At 37.9% G+C, this 21,943-nt stretch overlaps 1 protein-coding gene across 3 annotated transcripts in view; it reads right to left on the reverse strand.

Annotated features, from left to right (window-relative positions):
• Window positions 1-21,943, reverse strand: part of LOC116173716 (carboxyl-terminal PDZ ligand of neuronal nitric oxide synthase protein) — an 89,258-nt gene that overhangs the window by 52,989 nt on the left and 14,326 nt on the right. The window contains exons 1-2 of one of the 3 annotated variants that reach the window (XM_031491372.1): window positions 6,129-7,235; window positions 5,912-6,083 (exon numbers count right to left, since the gene is read on the reverse strand). In XM_031491372.1, the coding sequence (XP_031347232.1) occupies window positions 5,912-6,083; window positions 6,129-6,773 (817 nt within the window). In that variant the 5' untranslated portion in view covers window positions 6,774-7,235. Of the gene's footprint in view, window positions 1-5,911; window positions 6,084-6,128; window positions 7,236-21,943 lie in introns of those variants that run through there. The other 2 variants (XM_031491373.1, XM_031491374.1) reach the window with 2 other exon arrangements.

Here is a 21,943-nt window from a genome sequence, read left to right on the forward strand (position 1 = left end):
TTCAGATTAGCTGTGTTATCTGAGATATTAGCTACCGTTGCTTTGGAAATTAGTTTTTGAAGTCACCGAGACTTGGTCCGAGACCAATATTAACAATGTTTAGTACGTTATTTGTTTTACTCCGAAGAGTCGTCACGTTTATGCCTTTATATATTTGTAAGGATACCTAATCGGTGGTCGATCAAAATTTTGCTTTTGCTAGTGTAAAGTCAGTCGATTTATTGATATTTATTGCGTATTAATTACAGTTGGAATACTATTATGTAATGACCCCTATATTGTTGTTATGATGACACAGGTGGTCCTAATGGCTGAGCCCTTAACCATGAACAAATGTGGTATATTATGTGTATTCTTTGCACCGTGAGCCCTTGGTGTGAATGTGGAGCTGCGTTACATAACAGCCGTAATAAACACATTCATTTTCGTTAAAGATGGTGGCACAGTATTTTAAATATCGGTGTAGTCACGATTAAGAGGAAGATAGAATTCCCCGATGTTGTCGTACGGCCTGGAAACATAACCTGAAATTGTAAAATGCAAATTGGAAAAGAAGTGAGAAAATAAGTGAGTACAGATCCTGGATCCGTCCTAGTATTCAATGAAGTCCCTAGAGCTATTCTCATGTAATTACAGAGGGCAGCTCTGATTTTAATTTGGTTTTGATTGTTTTGTTATTAACGTTTTTAGTGAAATTTCTTTCTCCTCATTTCTTGCGTTTTATTTATGTTGGTGGATCCTTAGAGCGACAGACACGCATCCTCGAGTAACCAGTTTCATAACACAACGTAGGTCCTATCGCTAGCTGTACCACCTTTGCTTGGTCGGAAAGTAAGGCAGGTGGAAGAGACGGTCGCATTAGTAAACGACGCTATAACTGCGCGTCATATGAGTACAGCTGTAAACTGCGGACCTTTTGAGAAACGAAGAGGTAAAGAGGTTCGTAGGTTCTTTAATAAGGCCATGCGGACTGGGAAGATCTTAAGATCTATACGGACCACATTCGGAGGTATAAACGAGGATCATGGAGGACCTTCTGTGGTAACATGAAGAGTCGAAGTTCAAATACTTCATAAGATACTTTTGAAAGACCCGGGGCAAAAAGTGACGACACTGAGGCTTGATCTGGGTTCCAGCGCCCTGCAGAATAGGAGGCAACAAAAGGGCAGACAAGGCAGTGGTGGGGCCTTCATCGGGCCCGAGCCTACCCTAGGAATTACTTCCTCCGTTGTCAGGGCCAAGATTAACGACCGGGTGACCAGTCAATTCCAGGTTCAGTGGCAACAAGCATCCACACTCAGGTAGTCGAGGGCCTTCTCAGGCAGTCTAGGGCCTTTGTAACAGGGCCCCGTGGCAAATATGGATCTTCTAAGCTTATAAAACTGAATATAAGCCAGATTTGGAATATCACCTGTGGCCTTACGGGGCACTGGATGCTCTCATATCGCCCACGTACAGGTTCAGTGGCGAGGCAGATGAAACTACCGAGCATGTGGTCCGTCACTGTGATGCCTTGATCAGGCACAGACATCAGTTCCTTGGCCACAGTTATCTGGAGCCGGGGAGGGTGAAGCGACTTAGACAAAAACAGGTTCCAGGAACGGGCCCTGAATCTAGTAGCGAAAAAAAGAGAGTAGGCACAACGGGCCTTTGGTGTGCCTAAGCCCATTATCAGGTTTGGCTCTTGACGATTATGAATTTCAGTTTTGGTTTCGAGTTGCGCCATGTCAAAGTTAAAAAACTAAAATTATTTTCCGCAAAATGGTTATTGGGTTATTTTGAATTTGCTAAAATATTGTGTCGAAATGTCAAAAACGTTATTTTTATTATCTGAGTTTTTAACGCCGTGATTGTCATAAAACTTTTTTTCAAATAGTAAACCACATTTTTTTTATTCAGTTATTGTAAAGAGGTTATTTTTACTACAAACTTTTAAAACCTTTTTGGTTTGAGCTAGAAAGCTGATCTGACAAGAATTTGATACCTAGATTTCCATGTTGTATACCTACTTATTAGCGATATAAAAGTGATTGCTGAATTCGATCATTACTCATTATTAATGTGCACACAAATAAATTTCTAGACAGTGATCAGTACTGATGTTTATAAACTTTCAAAATTGAATGCAAAAAAACCGCATCTCCAGATATCTTTAAAATTAAAGGAGTAAAATTGGAATTGATGACGATCCATACTTTGTGGCGAAGATTGTAGATTGAAGAGTACTTAAAGGAGTACCTAGTTTGACTTGGAGCGTATACATACAGAGATCTCTTAATAGAGAAAAAGGAAGAAAAAGAATATGGTCATTCTGGTTTCTTAACGGCGACGCGATAAACTTCAACATTAAAGAATGAATTCATCGAAATGACAAAATTAAAGAACCAAATTGGATAATTACTGATGTGAAGAATGAGATGAGGAAGATGATGAATTAGACGAACGGCATTTACATCTAACATTATTCCAAAGGTTCACTATTTTTATTTAAAAGTACTTTAAATAACCTTTGGAAATCCATGGATATCCACCGGACATCTTTGGACATCCTTGGATATCAGCGGTTCTCCATGGACATCCTCGGATAGCCATGGACATCCTCGGATATCCATGGATATCCTCGGATCTCCATGGACATCTTCGTATCTCCATGGACATCCTTGGATCTCCATGGATATACTCAGACATCTGATATGTTTTTGGAAATCCGCCGACGTCTTCGAATTTGCTCAAGACCTTTAATTACACACTTAGGTGCATTGGAAAGCAGGGATAGTCCATTACAGTTTTTTAGCGCAGTTTTGCAAATTTATTTGTAAAAAGGTAGCTGCTGCCTGGCTGGCTGGCAGCAAATGCGGGCCCATAGAAGAACGCTTGTAGAAAGACGAGGAGTGTACATGCACCTACCGCGGCCGTGTAATTAACAACTTTAGGGACGGGGCTACATGTGGAGGGTCGCCAACATGTGGGTGCCATCCCCTACCTTGCTATACTAACCTGGAGATTTTTGAGTTTTTTCCTATCTTCTTTCATAGTTTTGATCCAATTGCTTTCAAATTGGAGTCGTCAGATAGATCTTAAAAACGCGTACGAACTCCTGCGTTTTGTGTTTTTTTTCCTAGGGGCGCGTCTTCGAAGGGTAGTCGACTTAGTGCGCAAAAATTTTCTTAGAGGTCTAATCGCGGTCTCCCTATTTTGTGGAGGGTTTTAGCGAAATGAACGGGACGTCGGTAGTGGGTACCGACAAGGGGAATGTGGTAGCCCCCGACAAGATCTTACTGATGCTGGAGTCAAAACTTCAAACACGATGTATATCCTGACTTTACTATCGAAAATGATGGCACAGTTTGAACATCTACGTTAATTATAATTACTATTTTTTTTTATAATTTAATTCGCAGGTATTTGACAATTATTATGTGTTGCTATGTGTTCATTTGTTTCAAAACCAACTTGGATGAATATCATAATATTGTAAATTAAAATTTGTGAGTGTTTGTATTTTCGCCATATCTCTGTTTAGGATGCGGTTTTCACTGATATTTTCACTTTTTCATCTTACTTGATAATATCTATAATAATTACATCGTTCCATTTGAAATTTTCAAAAAAACCTGCAAAATTTATGTTAGTGTCACATCGCGCCCTCTGCCACTCATCACATTTACTAAAAAGACTCTATTAATGTAAAATCTGATTCCACGAAGACAAATCTTTCCAACAAGACATATTATGTGAATATCGGTTAACCTATACCGAAGTTACATTCGATTCCTTAAATAGATGTTCTCCTTCCCATACCCCTCATATTTTATGAGCTGGAGAATGATGCAAAATTGATACAAGATTGCTATGCATGTATTTTTTATGCATGTTTGTTAGGTATATTTTAGAAAAAAAGTCATTTTTCTACTTAACCATGAATCGTACGCCCTCTAGCGGCGAAGCTAGAAACTTAAAATAATTTCCAGCGACTTCTCTTAGCCCCTTTTAATTTTTTTCCCGAAGCTTTGCAATTAACGGTTCCATAGATATGGCCTGTGACCATTATTAATGGGACACCCTGTACATAAGTTCATACATGTCACTTATACCTTTGCTTATACTTGAATATTGACGAGGATATCCTCCAAAGTCTGAAGATATCCTCGAAAATTCTCGAATATCTGCGGATATCCACCGGATCTCCTCGGACATCCGCGGACCTCCTCGGACATCCTGCGGACATCACCACTGTGTACACTGGATATCCACTGCGATTTCTCCCTCATCTCGGACTAAAGGCGATGACACTTTATTTCAGATAGATGTTTGGTGATCAAAATAGAGAGATTTTGGAATTAAATGACTTTTCTACCAAAATTACGGAAAATATCGAAAACGACCTGTACCTACGTAAAAATTGAGTTACATGAAGACGCATGTGTCATCGTTAGAAAGTCATCATGTTGTTGGCTGTTGGATGCTTCCAAAAATGTTGTGTTGCTTTTCACATTTTTTGCTATGGTGCTTACTCTTCGAAAAAAATGCAAATCAAAAAAAATAAAATAAATAGTTTAACTTTTCAATTCAAAATGTTTCAAAAACTAAGAAGCCCACAAATAAAAATTCCTCAAAGTCCTCGTCTGAGATTGAAGGGACGTCAGCGCATTTTTGTGTACCAGTTCAGTATTCTATTAGCCAGTTGTGACTCCACCACCAATACGAGCTTGTCGAAGGCTACCACATTCCCTTCGTCGGCACCCGCTTTCGACGTCCGGTGCACCCGCAATTCGCGTTTGACCCCACCATCACTAAGGTCTCTAAGGACCAAAACTATAGAGAAAGTTAGTAAAAAACTAAAAATTCTCCAGGGGATGGCGCCCTAGTAACCCCGTCTCTAAAGTTGTTAATTACACGACCCTGGTAGGTATAATGTACACTCTTCGTCTTTCTACAAGCGTACTTTTACGGGTCCGCATTTGTTGCCAGCCAGGCGACCAAAGGAAGGTGAAAAGCTACATTTTTATAAATAAATTCGCAAAAATGCCCTAAAAATTATGTGATGGACTTTTTTGTAGAGCTTTATAGAGAACCGGAAACTCTAGTGTATTTTAGTACGATTGCAACAGATTTCGGATGGTAAGGTTTCGGTGGATTTCCAAAGACATATCCAGATGTCCAAGGATGTCCATGGAGATCCGAGGATGTCCATCGCGATCCGAGGATGTCCGGTGAATATCCCATGGATTTACACACCAAATGGATGTATGGTCCATTTGCGATTTCCCCCTCGTCCTATACTGTTGGGGAATCTCAGTCGGAGATACGTTACGTAGTTTTAGCCTCTTCTTTGAGGTTAAAACGTGACATTGTGTACGTAATGCATTAGAACTTGAAGTGTTACTATAAGATCCTCTATAGAAAATGGGAATAGCCTACCTTTTAAAGGACCGTTCAATCATTGTTTTTCAACACACTGTAAGCTGTAGACAACAAAATCAATTTTGATCTGATGGTGCATATGTGAATGATGCGGTTCCTAAACGTTAGCTTGTCCCACTTTCGTTTAAATATAGACCTATCGTTCTTTTTTCGTTTATTTTACCAATAAGACATTAATAACTCACGCAATTGCCTTTACTTTTTTCCGTAAGCTGAAAAGGATAATCAGAATCTCTCAAAACGCAAGGGATTTCGAAACAATTTCGGTTTATAAATTGAGCTTTTTGTCGGAGCTTTCAAACTTGTTCGTCTCAATAGGCGCACGCAATGTTTCCATTTAGTCGAAAGATGAGTAAGTTTTATTACCTCCCCATTATCCAAATTTGCTCGTGTAGAAAAGTACTAAAGCCGAAAAGCTCGCGCAATTGATGGTAGACGTGCACAGCACACGCGAAGATAAATTCGACAAGCCAATCAATTCCCTTACCTTTCTTAGGTTTATCGCTAACAATATCGCTAACACGATCGCTGACTAAATCCTGCGTAAGGGTGTCCTGTTCGTCCTGGTCCGGGGGTTCGGGCTCGGGGGCGTTTATTGATAATTTATGGCACACTTCGAATGCTTGTCCTACGGTCCTAACCACCCTCATCGCCTGACTCTGAAAGTAAAAAAGAAATGATATGCAAACGTGATAATCGCAAACCTTTCTTTGATGGTCTACCTCTAAATCGAAATCGTCCCAGCTATTAGCGGAACGAAGTAAGCCGTTACTTGCGCTAATGCTACGTTTTAAATCGTGTACGCCATTGGGCTTTTTGAAGCTTGTTTTACGAGTCTGGGTAGCGTAACCGGATATTTCGGGCTCGCGGAAGGATAACTTCTTACGCGGACGTTCGAGTGCCAAAGCGGCGGTTTCCCGTAATTCATCACATTTGTCAGACGGAAGCGACGACGGTCTCATAGAGCTTAAATTATCCAGCACATCTGCCGCGGAAATTTCGACTCTGATGGGATACGAACCGACCGAGTTCTGCTTGTACAGACACGAGCCCCGCTTGGGACTCTCCTGCACCCTTGCGTTTGCCAGAATGTGATTACGCTCATTTTTACCCGGACAGGGTTTAAAGAAGTAATCCAGAGTTGCTTGCGTCCGAGACTTGCGATGGGATTGGTCCGACTCGCCGTTTAACATCTTGTTCGTTCTTAACGCGTCGCTGATGTTGAAAAATTTACTTTTCGCTCTCGACAGCATGTCCTGGTGCTTCTTTTTGACCACCTCCGGATCGGGCATCTCCAGACTGGGGTGGCGCGTTTTCGCCGCGTTGCGCATTTGCACTCTGTTCGTCATCCTTATCGACGCACCCCAATTTTCAAATAGTCAAAAGGACGTAGGCGACGACGGTCGTGTAAACATTCGCACGGCAAATCTGTCATTTCGTTGGAGCGCTTACGAAAAAAAAACGCACGTGGAATCTAATTACATCTTAAACGCACGTTTATTTTGAGCGTAACTTATTTAAAAATGAAATCGAAGATCATAAATACGTCGAGCACTCACATTCTAAAAATCAACTTAATTAACCCCCTTTTCCCGATCACTCAACGCGCGTACATTTTTAAAATTTACGTTTATAAATAACGACTACCATAACTCAAAAAGCTTGACTTTCAGGTGGCCGAATAAGTAGTAGACTGATTAGTTAACCGGCAGTATTTGGCGTCGCGACGGTCGACCTCGCAATACCTACACCTAGTACGCTAAACTTGTATGCCCGCCGAACGTTTTGCACAACTTTCAGATGTTTTGTAAAAAAAGAACGTGCCGAATTAATAGATAGGAAGTCGCTCGCTCTACCTAAACTTCGAGAAATTTTGCCAACTTTGCGGGCATAAATAAAGCGCGACCGACGATTTCTATTTCGTATGGGGTGGCGTCACAATGGAACCGTCACCGAAATTGACCTCGAGCAAACATTTTCAATTCGCGCTAGAGATATTTTGACATCATTTTATTTCATCACTATAATACAGCGGACGTTTATCAGTTTAACCGACGAAATTGATTAATTATCGATCAAATGAGCTTTCGTTCCTCGCACGGACGTCCGGTGTGACAGATAGTCAAAACGGCAGTAATAGAGAGAGCACTTGTATGTGTGCTAAAAGCGCATCTTAGTTGACTAACAAACTCAAATGGCTAATTTTTGAATTTTTATTCCGTCAGTCAACTGAACTAAAGTGGTGCAAAGTGCAACCAACCCATAGTCCAAGTGCGCAGCGTCACAAATTACCTTTCTAAACCTCTTGTGGAACTTTATTGTGTTTAGCACTTTCCCTGTGTAAAATCTTGCGAAAACGTGGCAATTTTTCTTGCATTTTTCCGAATAACTACCGTTTCGATGATGTATACAAAATTAATGGAAACCGTTTTTCTACAGACTGTAAACGTGTTTTTTACACACGAGAAACAAAATTGCCCACCAACAATTTTGGAACCTCAGACGTGTAAAAAAACATTAAAAAAGAGAACGCGATCAAAATCAATCATAGATATCATAGTCGCTATCATGTTCCTTGGAGAGGAAATATTCAATTAATTACCACTTATTTTAATGCCGGCAATTTATTCCGATTGACCCAATGCCCTAGTTCCTTATCTATGTCCACAGTATCGAGATTAACCTCCAAACAAAATTACCGTTAAGTGGTCACATGTGCCTTGATAAGAAATAGGTGTAAGTGTAAATTAAGGATTCTCACAACGCACATGCGGAATCTAAAAGAAGAAGGCTATTAGTCCTGGGAATAGAGGGTTTGGACTTAAAATGAGAAGTAGTCATCTGGTGATTAAGAATCGAAGTTTTCAACCTCCCACCTCTTGTGGTTCCCCTGTAGCAACCCCAAAACCCATGAAATTTGGTTGGTCTCTTAGTTTTTCAATCATTCAACCATAAAATTATATACAACTTTAATATATATTATTTTTTTATAAAACGTTTATTAAAAATGATATAGAGAGCTTCAAAGTTGCTTATATAATAATATATACTTTATCTGTATAATTAAGAGTTTTACGAGAAAATATCTTGAACTTATCGTGGTCTGAATCCCCCTACCCTGCTCCCTTACTAATGGTGATGCATAATAATTCAACTGTCAGCCCTTGCTAATAAGGATATTTGCACCACTGTGAGCTTGTAGCGCTTTCTTATATAGGTTTGAAATAAAAAATTGTCTCACTTCAGTTCAGCTCAGCTTCACCCCCCATGAATATTTTTATATTTTCTAATGGTCTCATTCCAATTTATCCACCCCCTACTGAAATGAGTATCTTCTGTTGTTCTGTAAGCGCTACTTTTTTTAAAAAAGGCGCTAAATACATTTACTATTCATGTTCATATAAGATTATGATTTGTAAATTATGTTCGAAAGCGATATAATCTTAGATAGTTGAACAATCACTACTATAAGGGGGTTGAAACTTTTTTCTAAAGTGAACCCATTTCATGGGTTTTGGAGGTGGAACGGGGAAAGTACAAGCGGTGAGAGGTCGAAAACTTGGATTGTTAACCATCAGATATTCCTCACTGACATGCAAAAAAAAATTGGAACTACTTCTCGTTTTGCAGGAAATGGCCTATTTTCAGTCTCTATTTCCCGGACTATATTCACAAAACATTAAAATTACAGTAACGCTTGACAGATGACCTGTTCAACTTCAACATTAGAAACGTAATTAGCAAAACTCGTATAGCCTTTCAAAACTGGGAGAAAAATGCAGAAACCCGTCCAAATTTTATCGGGGACCCACAAAATATAGGTTCAATCGCCAGAATAATTATAATTGGAAATTGCAATTAAAACCCTACATTCTGTTTAACGTGCTGAACTAAGGCGTGCTTGTGCTAGAATGTCGTAAGAGGAACTTGAAAAGCAAAGAATGCGTCTTGCGTGGAAAGATTTGCCGACAGACGACGCCATAACTTAATGACAGTTAGACCTCTAATACCCATTTATATTTTCTTTCACTTCTTCCACTTCCATGTCCCCGTTCCCTACACGGACACCCCTCGCATCGAACAAACAAACACTTTCTTGTTCTAAAATTATTCTTAAACCCCCTCTCCACACCTGTCTCATCTCCACCATTCCCTTTTTCTTAATAAATTCTCTTATATACGCATTTGTCCCATTGTTTGGTATCCTAAATATTTAATTTCTTTTACCTCCGATGCCAGGGACCATATCGTGCTTCTTCGAACTACTATCACTCTGTGTTAATACTTTGTCTCTTCAGTAGAGATTAAATAAGGTTCGGCTAAGTGAGCCTTAGTCCTTTACATGTCCAAAACACTTCAGACTCCATCCCTTCTATTCTTACCCTCAATCTTGTGTCTCCATAATATATAGTTCCTTGATTCTGTCCGTTAACTTCTTGTTAATTTTCCCATCTTGTGTCATCTTCCATACTTTTTCTCTTTCCACTCTTTCAAACGCTGCCTTTAAGTCAATGAAAAATGAAAATATCTTTCCGTCCTTGTCTCGAATTCCTTTTCCACCAATCTGCCTAGTACATATATACAGGGTGGCCAACTAAGAATGCGAGGTACTGTATCTGACAACCTATTCATCGTAGTAGAGACTTGCGGTAAAAAAGTTATTACTAAAACGGGCACGAGAAAAACCTGGAAAATATTTTTGAGTTTCTGAAATGGCCGCTAGGGGGCGTAACTGCAATCTGGAATCTAACAAGTGATGTTTCTGTGAATTCCGCTATATTAACCTAACAAAAAAATGCCCGATCTTTGAAGTCGACGATAATCTGAACCTTTTTTTTGACAATTATTGCTGTATCTCTAAAAATGAAGTGGTGGGGTATTCAAAGGTTTCCGTAAAGAACACCCTGTATCTTCGAAACGGCTTTAAACAAACTTGGGTTAGTTCAAAAGAGCTCTTCTTCAGCTACAAATATTATAATATTTGAAGTTTTGTTAGTTTCACATATTACCGATTGAGGGCTTTTTTCGACATTCCGACAGAAATGGTTAATTTTCTCAAAAAAATTAAATGCGTTGGTTTGATTTTTTTTCATGAAAAAGTAGCTAAATGATGCCTAAACAAGCTCGTGAAATCTCGATATCTTGAGATATATATATATCGTGATGGTCAGCATTTACGGCGGCATTAAAAGCTTCCTTTTTCAAATGGATCCATCTTAGGGTCACAAATTATATAATAAAAATAGTTACGGAAAAATTAGCTTAAAATAATAATAATAACAATAATAATAAATGTCTTTAATAAGTACCTATAGGTTACATTACATAGAAATGTGTACAAAGGGCGAGATTCAGTAATGGAATGAAACATATGTACATACCATTTCTGCTCTTCCATCTAACACATAAAAAATAAAATTTTGAGGGTATATAATTTTCTTTGGCCTAAATTTCAGGTTAGGAAGATATCGAGATGCGGTTTTCGCGAGCTTGTTTAGGCGTCATTTAGCTACTTTTTCATGAAAAAAAAAATCAAACCAACGCATTTAATTTTTTTGAGAAAATTAACCATTTCTGTCGGAATGTCGAAAAACGCCCTCAAGCGGCGATATGTGAAACTAACAAAACTGTAGCCGAGTTTGTTAAAATCGGCTCAGCACAGGGACAGGGTGTCCCTTACGGAAACTTTTAAATACCCCCCCCCCCCACTTCACTTTTAGAGATACAGCAATAATTTTCAAACAAAAAAGGTTCAGATCAGCGTCGACTTCAAAGACCGGGAATTTTTTTGTTAGGTTAATATAACGGAATTCACAGAAACATCACTTTTTTAGATTCTGGATTGCAGTTACGCCCCCTAGCGGCCATTTCAGAAACTTATAAATATCCTCCAGGTTTTTCCCGCACAATCTTTGTTCTCTCGAAGATCGGCACAATTGCCCATGGTTTCAATTCTTGGGGTAACCCACCCCCCCCTTTCCATGCCTTGTGTCCTACATTTTTCAACCTTGCCCCTATCTGTGTGGCGAAAATCCAAGCCTCATTACCTATCTCGTCTGTCTCTGTCGCTTTCCCTTCCTTCAGTCTTCAGGATAATTGCTAGTTGATCTCCTCTCTTGTTATTTCATCTCCTTCAACATTCTCTCTTCCTACCTCTGCCATACCCTCCTCTTTCTCCTGCTTTCCTTGAAGTAACTTAAAATGTTGTTTCCATTCCTCTAATTGTATTTCCCTCCCACTTGTTTTATTTTTAGCGCATTTTTTAAGAATTAAAAAAATGTGCTATTGATTACGTTTTATCCGTCCATCCATCCGCCCGGACCCCCTTCTGACGTGTTGAACTACATTTAGGAGAATAGTCCTAGAGAGGAATTTTTTGCAATCAGTAGCCTATACCTTGAAGGTGTACCAGACGGCCATCAAATTTTGCTGTCTAAAGGAGAGGCTCCCCCATGAATTATTTCCTGAGATGCTGTTTTGAAAGTAAAACAAGTGAATTGCTTTCTACAAACTATAACTTTTCTGCACGACTCCTTTTCGAGATCAGTGGGTGAAGGGTGTGGGTGGGGGAGTTGGTTTTATCTTTCATGGTATTCTAATTAAAGGCCCCAAGAAAAAGAACTGTTTCCTACCAACTACCGCCCTTCTTATCTTGTCCCTTATCAAAATAGGGGGTGGGAAGCGGAACTGCTTTTATCCTTCACGGTACTCTAATAAAAGGTCTCATCGAAAAGAATTAATTTCTACTAACCATAGTCCTGCTCTCGTTATCGTAATCGGATATAATTCCTTATATCTCAAGAGCGGATTGTTGGAGGAGGGTACTTACAAAGGGTAATTGGGACGTATGGTAGAAATACACCCATTGGTGATGTCAAAACTTGCAGTGCGAATATCCCGTACTTGTTCTTTTTGTCTGTTTATCACCTTCCAAAAATCCTTTTCTGTTTTTATTTCCCTGAATTGCTCTTCGTATTCTTTCTGCTGCTCCATCTCCATTCCTTTGCACTTTTTTCTGTTCTCTAGCCTCTTTCTCCTATATCCCCTCCTCCATATTTCTCTAAATCTACTTATCTCTTCTGTACACTCCTTGTACCACCATGTCTTTCTTTTTTCTCTCTCCTTCTCTTCAGTTATTTGTTTCCACATTATTGCTTTTTTAATACTTTCCTTTATTTTATTCCACTTCTTTTCTGTATTCCCTCGAATTTCTTCTCTTGTCTATAACCGCATTTTCCTTCGTTTTTGCGTCTTTTCCATTTAGTATTGCGTAATAAATCACCGACCTCTCTCTTCCTCCCATGTATGTGAATTGCCCGTCTCTATCCCCCTGCATATTTTCCGTTTAAAATTCTCCATCCTTTCTTTTCTGATAATTTCAGTAGCACCTGTCCCTCTTTGTTTCATTCTTGATCTCTTGATTTTCTTGTCGCTTTTTTACCACGGTTAATTTAGCTCCTTTTGCACGTCCCTATATATTCATTCGGAATCCTGTTCGTTATAATCTCCCAATTCTTTTCGTCTACCATCCCCACATCATATCCTCTTACAAAGTCCCAGAATTGGGCGTCTTTATCAACTAGCCCCGTTACATTCCAAAATATAATTTTAATATTGCCCATGTTACCCTTGTTAGTTGTTACCTTGTTACCTAGCTAATTTGGCAGTCGACTCACTACTGATCATCAGCCTTTAAGGTGGCTTATGAACCTTAAGACACCTACAGGCAGATTAGACCCGTTGGGAATTCACCAGGAAGAATAATTAATGGGAATCGGGCCTAATTCAATTACGCCGATCCAATTTTTGTATGGAACAATAGCAAATTAAAAATTAATGTGGCATTCCATTGTACACTTTGTTATGGTTTATCTCTAAAGCATTTTCAAGTCCAGAAAAATCGTTTAAATAACGCATTGTGTAGTTTGCAATTTATACAACTGCGTCCAGGAACTTTTTCCTAGTTATGATTGGCGTGACCAATGAGAGTTGGTACTTTTAATCATAATTACCGCAGTCTTTCACCAAATCTTTCCGTTCCAAGTCCACTCCAATGTCTTCCAAGGTACAAGCGGATCTGGTCAGCCAGGCGCTTCTTCCACTTCTCGAACCACACTCCTTACATTTGATTTTTGAACATACAATTTCAAGTTATCGTAAATATTATATTGGGGCGCTGTTTATAAAGAATACAAAATTTACAGTCAAGCATGAAACGAGGAGATTTTAATTACATTTCGCAATAATTAAGAAAACAATTTGCTTAAAAGGCAAATTAGTCGAACGATTAATTATTTTCCCTCTCCTTAGCAAGTTTCAAAGTAAAAAATGATGGAATCTTCCGAAAGATTAGGTACAAAGTTGAATTGTAAATCACGCGCAACTTTCTCGACGAAGAATAGTTTCCTAGTTTGTTATCCTGCAGATTATCCCATTTAACCGGAAAACACGCTCTCTTTGTTTTTTAACTACGTAACTTTCGGTTACGACCAAAAGTTTGAGAGTAAAAATGGCGTTTACGACATGCATGTTTTGCAATTAATGTTTCTACGTGAATGAAGCTGCTCAGTATACGGCGGAAGAGAAATGCGAGGCTCTCAAATTATTGTTTAGAAAATACTTCAGCTCTAGGCCTTTGATGATAATTTACGAGCATTTTGATTGCGTAATCATTTGCAATTTGGCACAGAGAACTGAGATTAGTTTACTGGTATTAATCGTTTATGATTGTTGTTTTGCTTCCAACAATAATTGCACTATTGTTAACTAGTAGCATTAATACAAAGTGATAGTATACAAACCACTTGGATGCGTAAAACTGGTGGAAGCTTTTATGGCAATAATTAGTACATTGATACTGGTGGGCGAACTAGTAGTGGAACGTCGAACCTCTCTTTTGAGAATTTCGAAAAAAACCAATGCATTCGAAGAAACAAGTATAAATTGTGCACAACTCTTGTGCAGATAAAGCGCGAAATAGCTTTTATTTTGACATCACCAATGGATATATTTCTTTCAGACGTCTCAATCGCCCTTTGTGAGTACCCTCTTCCGACAATCCGTTCTTGAGGTATGAGGGAATATTCCCGATCACGATAAGAGGTCGAGGAGGTTGGTAGAAATTAATTCCTTTCGTTGAGACCTTTCATTAGAGTACCATGAGTACCATGAAAGATAAAACTAGTTCCCCCCCCCCCCCCCTCCACACCGTATTTGATAAGAGGACAGAAAGAAGGGCAGTAGGTTCCTTTCGTTGAGACCTTTAATTAGAATACAATGAGAGATGAAATTAATTTTTAACCCCCCCCCCAAGGCCCCGTCGCTCACTGATCTCGAAAAAGAGTCTCACGGGAATGTTATAGTTTGTACAAATCAATTTATTTCGATGAGACCTGTCATTAGAATACCATGAAGGTAGAACATGTTTTAACTTGGCACCACTAAAGGCATGCGTATGCAAAATCTGAGAACAATTGGTTGTCGTATGTAGAAGGTATCCACGTTTTACTTTCAAAACCGGTTAAACAGGATATAATTCGTGGGGGGGCTTTTAGACAGCGTAATTTGATTGCGCTCTGGCACACCTTCCAGGCTGCAAAACATTCCAGGAATGCGCTAAAAATCCCATAGACATAGTATGTGAAGACGCCCAATCGCCCTTTGTGAGTCCCATCCTTCGACAATCTGTTCTTGAGATATAAAGAATTATTGATATCCGATCACTATAAGGAGTCGAGGAGGAAGGTTGGTAGAGATTAATTTATTTTGCTGAGACCTTTCATTCGAGTACCATGAAGGACCCTCCCCCCTTTAATTGGAATACCATCAAAGATAAAATTAATTTCTACCCCCTCCCTCCTCCCTCCAGTCACCTATTGATCTCGGAAAGAGTCGCGCAAGAAAATTATTGTACAAACCAATTCATTTCGGTGAGACCTTTGATTAGAATACCATGAAGGGCAGAACGTGTGTTCGCCCCCCGTATCCCCCAATTTTAAAAATTTTACTTGGTACCATTGAAGGGATGTGAATGAAAAGTATGAGACCAGTTGGTTGTCGCATGTAAAAGTTAAGCACGCTCTACATTCAAAAACAGCATGCCGCGACATAATTCATGCCCCCCCCCCCTTGAGAACGGAATTTGATAGCCGTCTGGCACACCTTTAAGGTATAGGCTACATATTGCAAAAAAATTACAGGACTCTAGGACCATTCCCCTAAAAGTAGTTCAAAATCGCAGAAGTGGGTCCGGACGGACGGACAGACAGTGGGACGGACAAAACGAAAACAATAGCACTTTTTTTTTCTTAAAAAATGTGCCAAAAAAGAAGAAACCGAAAACGCTGTAGAATCTTACGATGTAATGAGTGGCTGGTTTTGAGTTTGTACTTTTTTGTTAAATATAGGGAAATTTCCACATATACCGCTTCATAGCAAACGTGAACAAAAGTATATCTCGTACAAGAGCGATAACAATGTGTGCATTTCAGTAAGAACGCAAGCTGTTTTGGAGATAAACGCTAGGGAGACCAGATTGTAAGGGGGTTTTCGGCAGACGAAGCTAGACTTTAAAAAATCACCACGTACGATTCATGTGTGATAAATTCTATTTCGCATAATTGCGAATATTTAGTGGTGATATCTTTTTCTATGAGTGAGCACGTACCACTTCGTGCAAGTTTTTTGTTTTATTAATATAGCGGCGCGTTTAAAAAAAACTCACTTACGTCGTTGGGAAACATTTAAATGCAGTTAAATCTGTAGCAAAGTACGAGTTTAACTTGACGCAAAAATGAGAAAGATAAAGGCCACTTATTTACGAGTGATAAAATTTACGCGAAGGAACAAATTCGAACCCGGAGCGGGATTAAATAAACGGATATTAAAAGTCATTGTGTTAAATAAAGAAGTTCTTTTTCGGCTCGCTAATAGTAACGGCTTGTTAAAAGCAAGTTCCCGAGTGACGTCACTGGATACTGCATTGTACGATAAATAAAATGTTGTATACTGTAACCTCGGGGAACGCAATACCCTCGCGACTACGTCGCTCGGAGTATTACTGTTTCCTCAGGGAATTATACTCTTGTTTTATCCCTTAATACAGTACCTACTAATAATATATCAACTTAGAAAAAGCTTATTTTGCCATTTTGTGATCAAATTTTAATTAGACTCTCCTTTGGCGTCTTTGATGTGTTGGTAGGTACTAATGAATTGAAAAGTTTGGAAATGTCGCCAATTTATTTCGACAAAACTTACGCTTTGTACAATGTACAGCCCACGCGAATAGAACATTCTGAAATTATGTTCAAAAACATTACAAACTCCTCAAAGGTATAGAAAGTTTCATAAGTAAAATCTCTCTCGCATTCAATTTAAATACAAGCGTTTACGTGTAATTTATATTCATGCTTCCAATTCAGAAACATCTAGTACATTTATACATTCGTCAGGGGCTCGCCCACTCTCCTCGAAATATTGATGTTCAATTGAACTCAAATTATACAATCGTATATTTTCTTGACAGAAAAAACAACGCGTAACGTGAATAAATATACTCGTAAAGTCAATATTTTTAGTATTACATTCATCAGGCTCTACGATGTGTTGTTGTTTTGAGAGAATGCCTCCTTGTGGTGGTTGCATACCTGTAGTAATTTGTTTGCAAATTGGGATGTGAGGGGTGGCGGTGGGAATATGTGTGGACGTGAAGAACGTTTACAATAATAATAATAATAATAATTATTATTATTATTATTCAAACCACTTTACAATAAATATAATTTTGTTTGTGGCAAGTCAAGAGAAACAAATAAAAGTATAGAACAAACGTAATTACATACAATACATACAATATACAGGACTAGTTGACTATATGGAGGCCCAATCCAAGTACTCTATAGTTGAGTAGAATGCATGTGAGATAAGAACTTTTTTTAGGGAAAATTTGAATTGGGATAGTCTATGTTTATGTAATACTAAGAGATTTGATGATCTTGTGTTGTGATTATGAATATCCGAGTGTTTTTGATACGTCGCACTGCATTTGTGAATTTCGACAAGCGAATATAAAATAAACAAAGCTGGTAGTGTTAAAATATTTAAATTTTTAAAATGAGTTCTACAGGATACATTAGAAGAGATACCCATAATGATCCTTAGAGCTTTTTTTTGTAAAATGAAGACTCGAGCTGCATGCGGCGAACCCCCCCCATAGCAAGATACCATACGAAATGTGTGAGTGAAACAAGGTATGGTACGCGGTAAGTAGGCCTGTCAGATTCGTGGACTGCTTTAATCGTCTTAGTAAAAATAACTGACTGGAGAGTTTCTTGCACAGGACATCTATATGCGTGTTCCATCTTAGGTTCGCATCAATGTAAAAGCCCAATAGTTTTACATGTTTGCCGGTAGTCAATGAGTTGTTTGTTGAAAAACTAACCATTTGAGTTTTATTTTCATTTAATAATAGGTGATTGGCCGAGAACCATTTGTTTGCCTTTGTCAAGATATTGACAGCTTGCCTATTCAGATCGTCTAAATCCGCATAAAGCACACATTTATTAGGTTGCATGTAATGAGGAAAATTATTTATATAGACGAGGAATAATAGCGGCCCTAAGATGGAACCCTGTGGGACGCCATGTGCAATAGAATGTTCTCGAGATTTGAGATTATAATAATAGAGGAATTGTTTGCGATTACTCAGATACGACTGAATTAGTTTTAAAGAAGATCCACGAATTCCGCAGTGTTCCAATTTCTGCATTAAGATGTCGGTATGTACGCAATCAAATGCTTTGCTGAGATCACACAAAATTGCCGTTGTAGATTTCTTGTCTTCCAAGTTATCAATGACATAATTCACGAGGGAACTCGCAGCATGCACCGTCAAGGCTCCATTTCTAAAACCAAATTGTTTGGAGTTTAATACGTTGTACTTATCGAAGAAATTGCAAATGCGTGACTTTGTGACTGATTCGAATATTTTGCTTATAACCGGAATAATTGATATGGGACGATAATTATTCGGTTGTGAAGCATCTCCTTGTTTGAGTATGGGGACTACTTTATAGCGAGTTTGAAGATTTCAGGATATTCTCCTTCAACAAAACAACGATTCAAAAGCCAAGTTATGGGTTCAGCTAATGCGTTGGAACAAGGCTTGATGATGTTAATGTTTAAATCATACCCATCATTGCAGTTTAGCTTTATAATGTGTTTATGGTCGTCTGAATTTCCGCAGTGGTGGCTGGACTCAGGAAGAGTGTATTTCCAATAGGGTGGCTAGTGACAAGCCCCCATGCATCACTATTACGTACGTTGATTGAATTGGCAATATCTTGACCAACAGTGCAAAAATATTTGTTTAAGTGATTATGTTCAATCGGTATTACGACATCACTCTTTGCTGACCCATTCCTTTCAAAATTTATCAGATTCCAAAGTGCTTTGGTTTTACCGCTGGCCTTTTGAATATAATCATTGTAAGCAGCCTTTTGGGCGGACTGTAATCTGTAATTGTAATATTTTTGAACGCGAGGTATGCTTCTCTATGTACAGGGAGTTTGGTGCATTTATACACATTTGCTATTGCAGAGAGTTTGTCTCTCAACGCACGCAAATGATTATTGAACCACCTTACTGGTGACCTATCTTTTTTGCATTTGACATTGCGTAGAGGTATGCATTTATTTGTGCAAGTTAGTACACCATCCAATAAAATTTCAGCTGACAGGTTTATAGTGAGCTTCGTATCTTTAATGATTTCCCAATTTGCATTTACATATTAAAAGCTTGTTCTGGAATTGGGAATAATGAACTTTAGGTAGTGTACAGGGTGAGTCAACTATCGCGCGGAGTAATTTAATGCCTTGAAGATAAGATTCTTCGATAGAGATGATATGGTTGAATATTCTCCACGTTTTAAAAATATTTGGACTTATACAGGGTGCGCCCAGACAGTAGGGCGCCCACATGGTACATTTTTTAAATAGAACCCCCTGTATTCGAATGCATTTTTGAATTCTACGTGCAATTGTACGTCTTTTTTATTATATGGTTAATATCCGAAAAGCTAGTAGTTTTAAAGATAATTCGATTTTTAGCGTCAGTAAATATTGGCAAAATTATTACTTAAATTTTGATTCCAGGTTTTATATCTTTTATCCTGGGTTAAGTAAAAGTCAAATAAACACATCTGCTATGAAACATTAAAAATATAGCTTACAGGGTGTTTTTTTTTTGGTAGGTCCAAAGTTGCAGAACTTCATATTAAAAAATTTCAATTTTTTTAATGGAACACCCTGTATATTTTCCTGTCATCATTTAGCTCTTCCAAAAACCTTCAACTTTTGATAATAATGTCATATACCTATCTCTGATAGTTTTCGAAATATCTTGGTTTTCCTGGGTTTTATATTCTAATCTTAAATAAGTTATATGTAATTTACATAATAGTGAGGTGGACATGCAAAAAAAAGGAAATTTTTATCTATCTCGTCCAAAACGAAAATCATATCGATTAATGCCCTGAAGTAACATTCATATAAGTTTTTATCATTTTATTTTAATATGTGGAAATTACTGATTCGTTTGATGTATGTACTGACTTGTTGTTTGTTACTAACATTTTTCTTCGTGAATGAAGCAGTCACGGGGGTGGTAAAAACTGTAACCATTTGAAGTACGACACCTAATTCCGTGATTGTCTTCGACATTCAACTGTAGGTTCGAACCCCCGAAACCAGGGGCGGGCTACCTACCTTGCAGGAGCGGGATTACGCTAATCAAAGCTCTTCAGTTTAGAATCTATGTGCGATAAATGAGTGGCGATTCAATAATTTCCACATATCTTGTTTTTAATTAAATTTGCCTACAAAGCCATGTAATTTTCCATCTTGCTTTTAACAAAAGGACATTATTGCACCAAAGATGAGTCACATCATGTGTATTTCACCCTTTCTTAGAATCGTGGTACCTGCTTACCTGACCCATAATTCCCAAAACTTGTTTTTAACCTTATGTTACCTCTTGAAGTCTACTTACATGCTACTTTTTGTGATGTTATAATTTTGTTACGCATCCACATCATTACAAACAATTAATTTTACAACATAATTTGATATTAATTTGACGGCTGGTTTTTTTATTGCTAAGTTCTTTTTTTTCCCCGCCTATTTATATTTTTATTCGGTGAACTACCATTTTCAAAGTTTATTTTTGCAATGTAATTTATTTTGGACTTAAATTTCTGAGCTTTTACAGTCATAATAATTACGATCATTATTAAACAAACTTTTCACAATTTCAGTGCTTTATTTAACGTTCCTTCCCTACTGTGCTTCAGGTCATAGCGTTGTCTACAACTAACGTAAGGGGGTCCTGCTTTAGATGTTTGATCACGTGCCACTTTTAAAATTTAAGCGAGATTTAGTTTTCATTCGGGTGGCCATTTGTAAACGTTGCTGGGTTGACTTTATTTCCGTGTTCTTGTAGTGTGAAGTTAGCGTAGAACGTGGGGGTTAAGTACACTACAACTTTTTAAATTATATCTACTTTCCTACTCCCCAGGCATCTTCGGATTTTTCGGCGTCTTCAAATTCGCACATTTTAATATTTTTAAATTCGTTTTGCGCATGCGCAGTTCCAACCTTCTTATTTATGGAAGAAATTACGTAGGGATGTTTAAAAAAAATGCGCTTTATCTGCACTAGGGTTGTGCACAATTTGTACTTGTTTTTTACTGTCAAGGGTTAGGTCAGGTTCTTTTGGATTCTCTAGTTTCCTCACATTCCGATTTAGATTACTATTATTATGAAGATTCTTCGGATTCGGAAGTTTCTTAGAGTTCCTTAAATATTTCATATTTTTCGCGTTAATTATATTCATAAGTTTCTTTGAATTCTTCAAATTCTTTAAACAGTAAGAGTCGAATTCGTTAGTTTCTTCATTCATTTTCTCACAACCTTACGATTCTAGGTTTTTTTCAAATTCTTTAAATTCTTCAACTTATTCCTTTCCTTCATGATGTTTAAAATGTTAAGATCCTTTGCATATTTTTTGCATTCTTCTTTTCGAATCCATCATATACTTTAAATTCGTTCAAATTTTCAGTTTCTTCGAATTTTTGTTGTTTTTTTCGAAATTCTGTGTATCGTTCGTGTTAAATTCTTTCAAATATTCTGTTTCTTAGAAATCTTTCAATTCTTTTCTTTAGATTTTCCTGTTACGTTCTTCAGATTCTTCGTTTTTTTCAGACTATGATTCTTGGGTTAGTCCAATCGTTTCTTCTCCTTGAGGTTTTGCGGTTCTTCAAATGATTTATCAGATTCTTAATGTTTGTCGTATTCTACAGTTTTTTGAGTTTTTTGTAACTCTTCTTCGAATGCTTCAGACTCAAGATTTTTTACTTTTTTTAGTTTCAATACCATTTCTAAAAGCAGCTGAATTTATAATTATTTAGCACGTCAGACAAACAACTTGAAAAATTATTGCCATGGTAGGTTTCTTCTGATGT

This window comes from Photinus pyralis, unplaced genomic scaffold (genome assembly GCF_008802855.1).
Source record: "Photinus pyralis isolate 1611_PpyrPB1 unplaced genomic scaffold, Ppyr1.3 Ppyr1.4_LG6, whole genome shotgun sequence".
NCBI classification, from domain to species: domain Eukaryota; kingdom Metazoa; phylum Arthropoda; class Insecta; order Coleoptera; family Lampyridae; genus Photinus; species Photinus pyralis.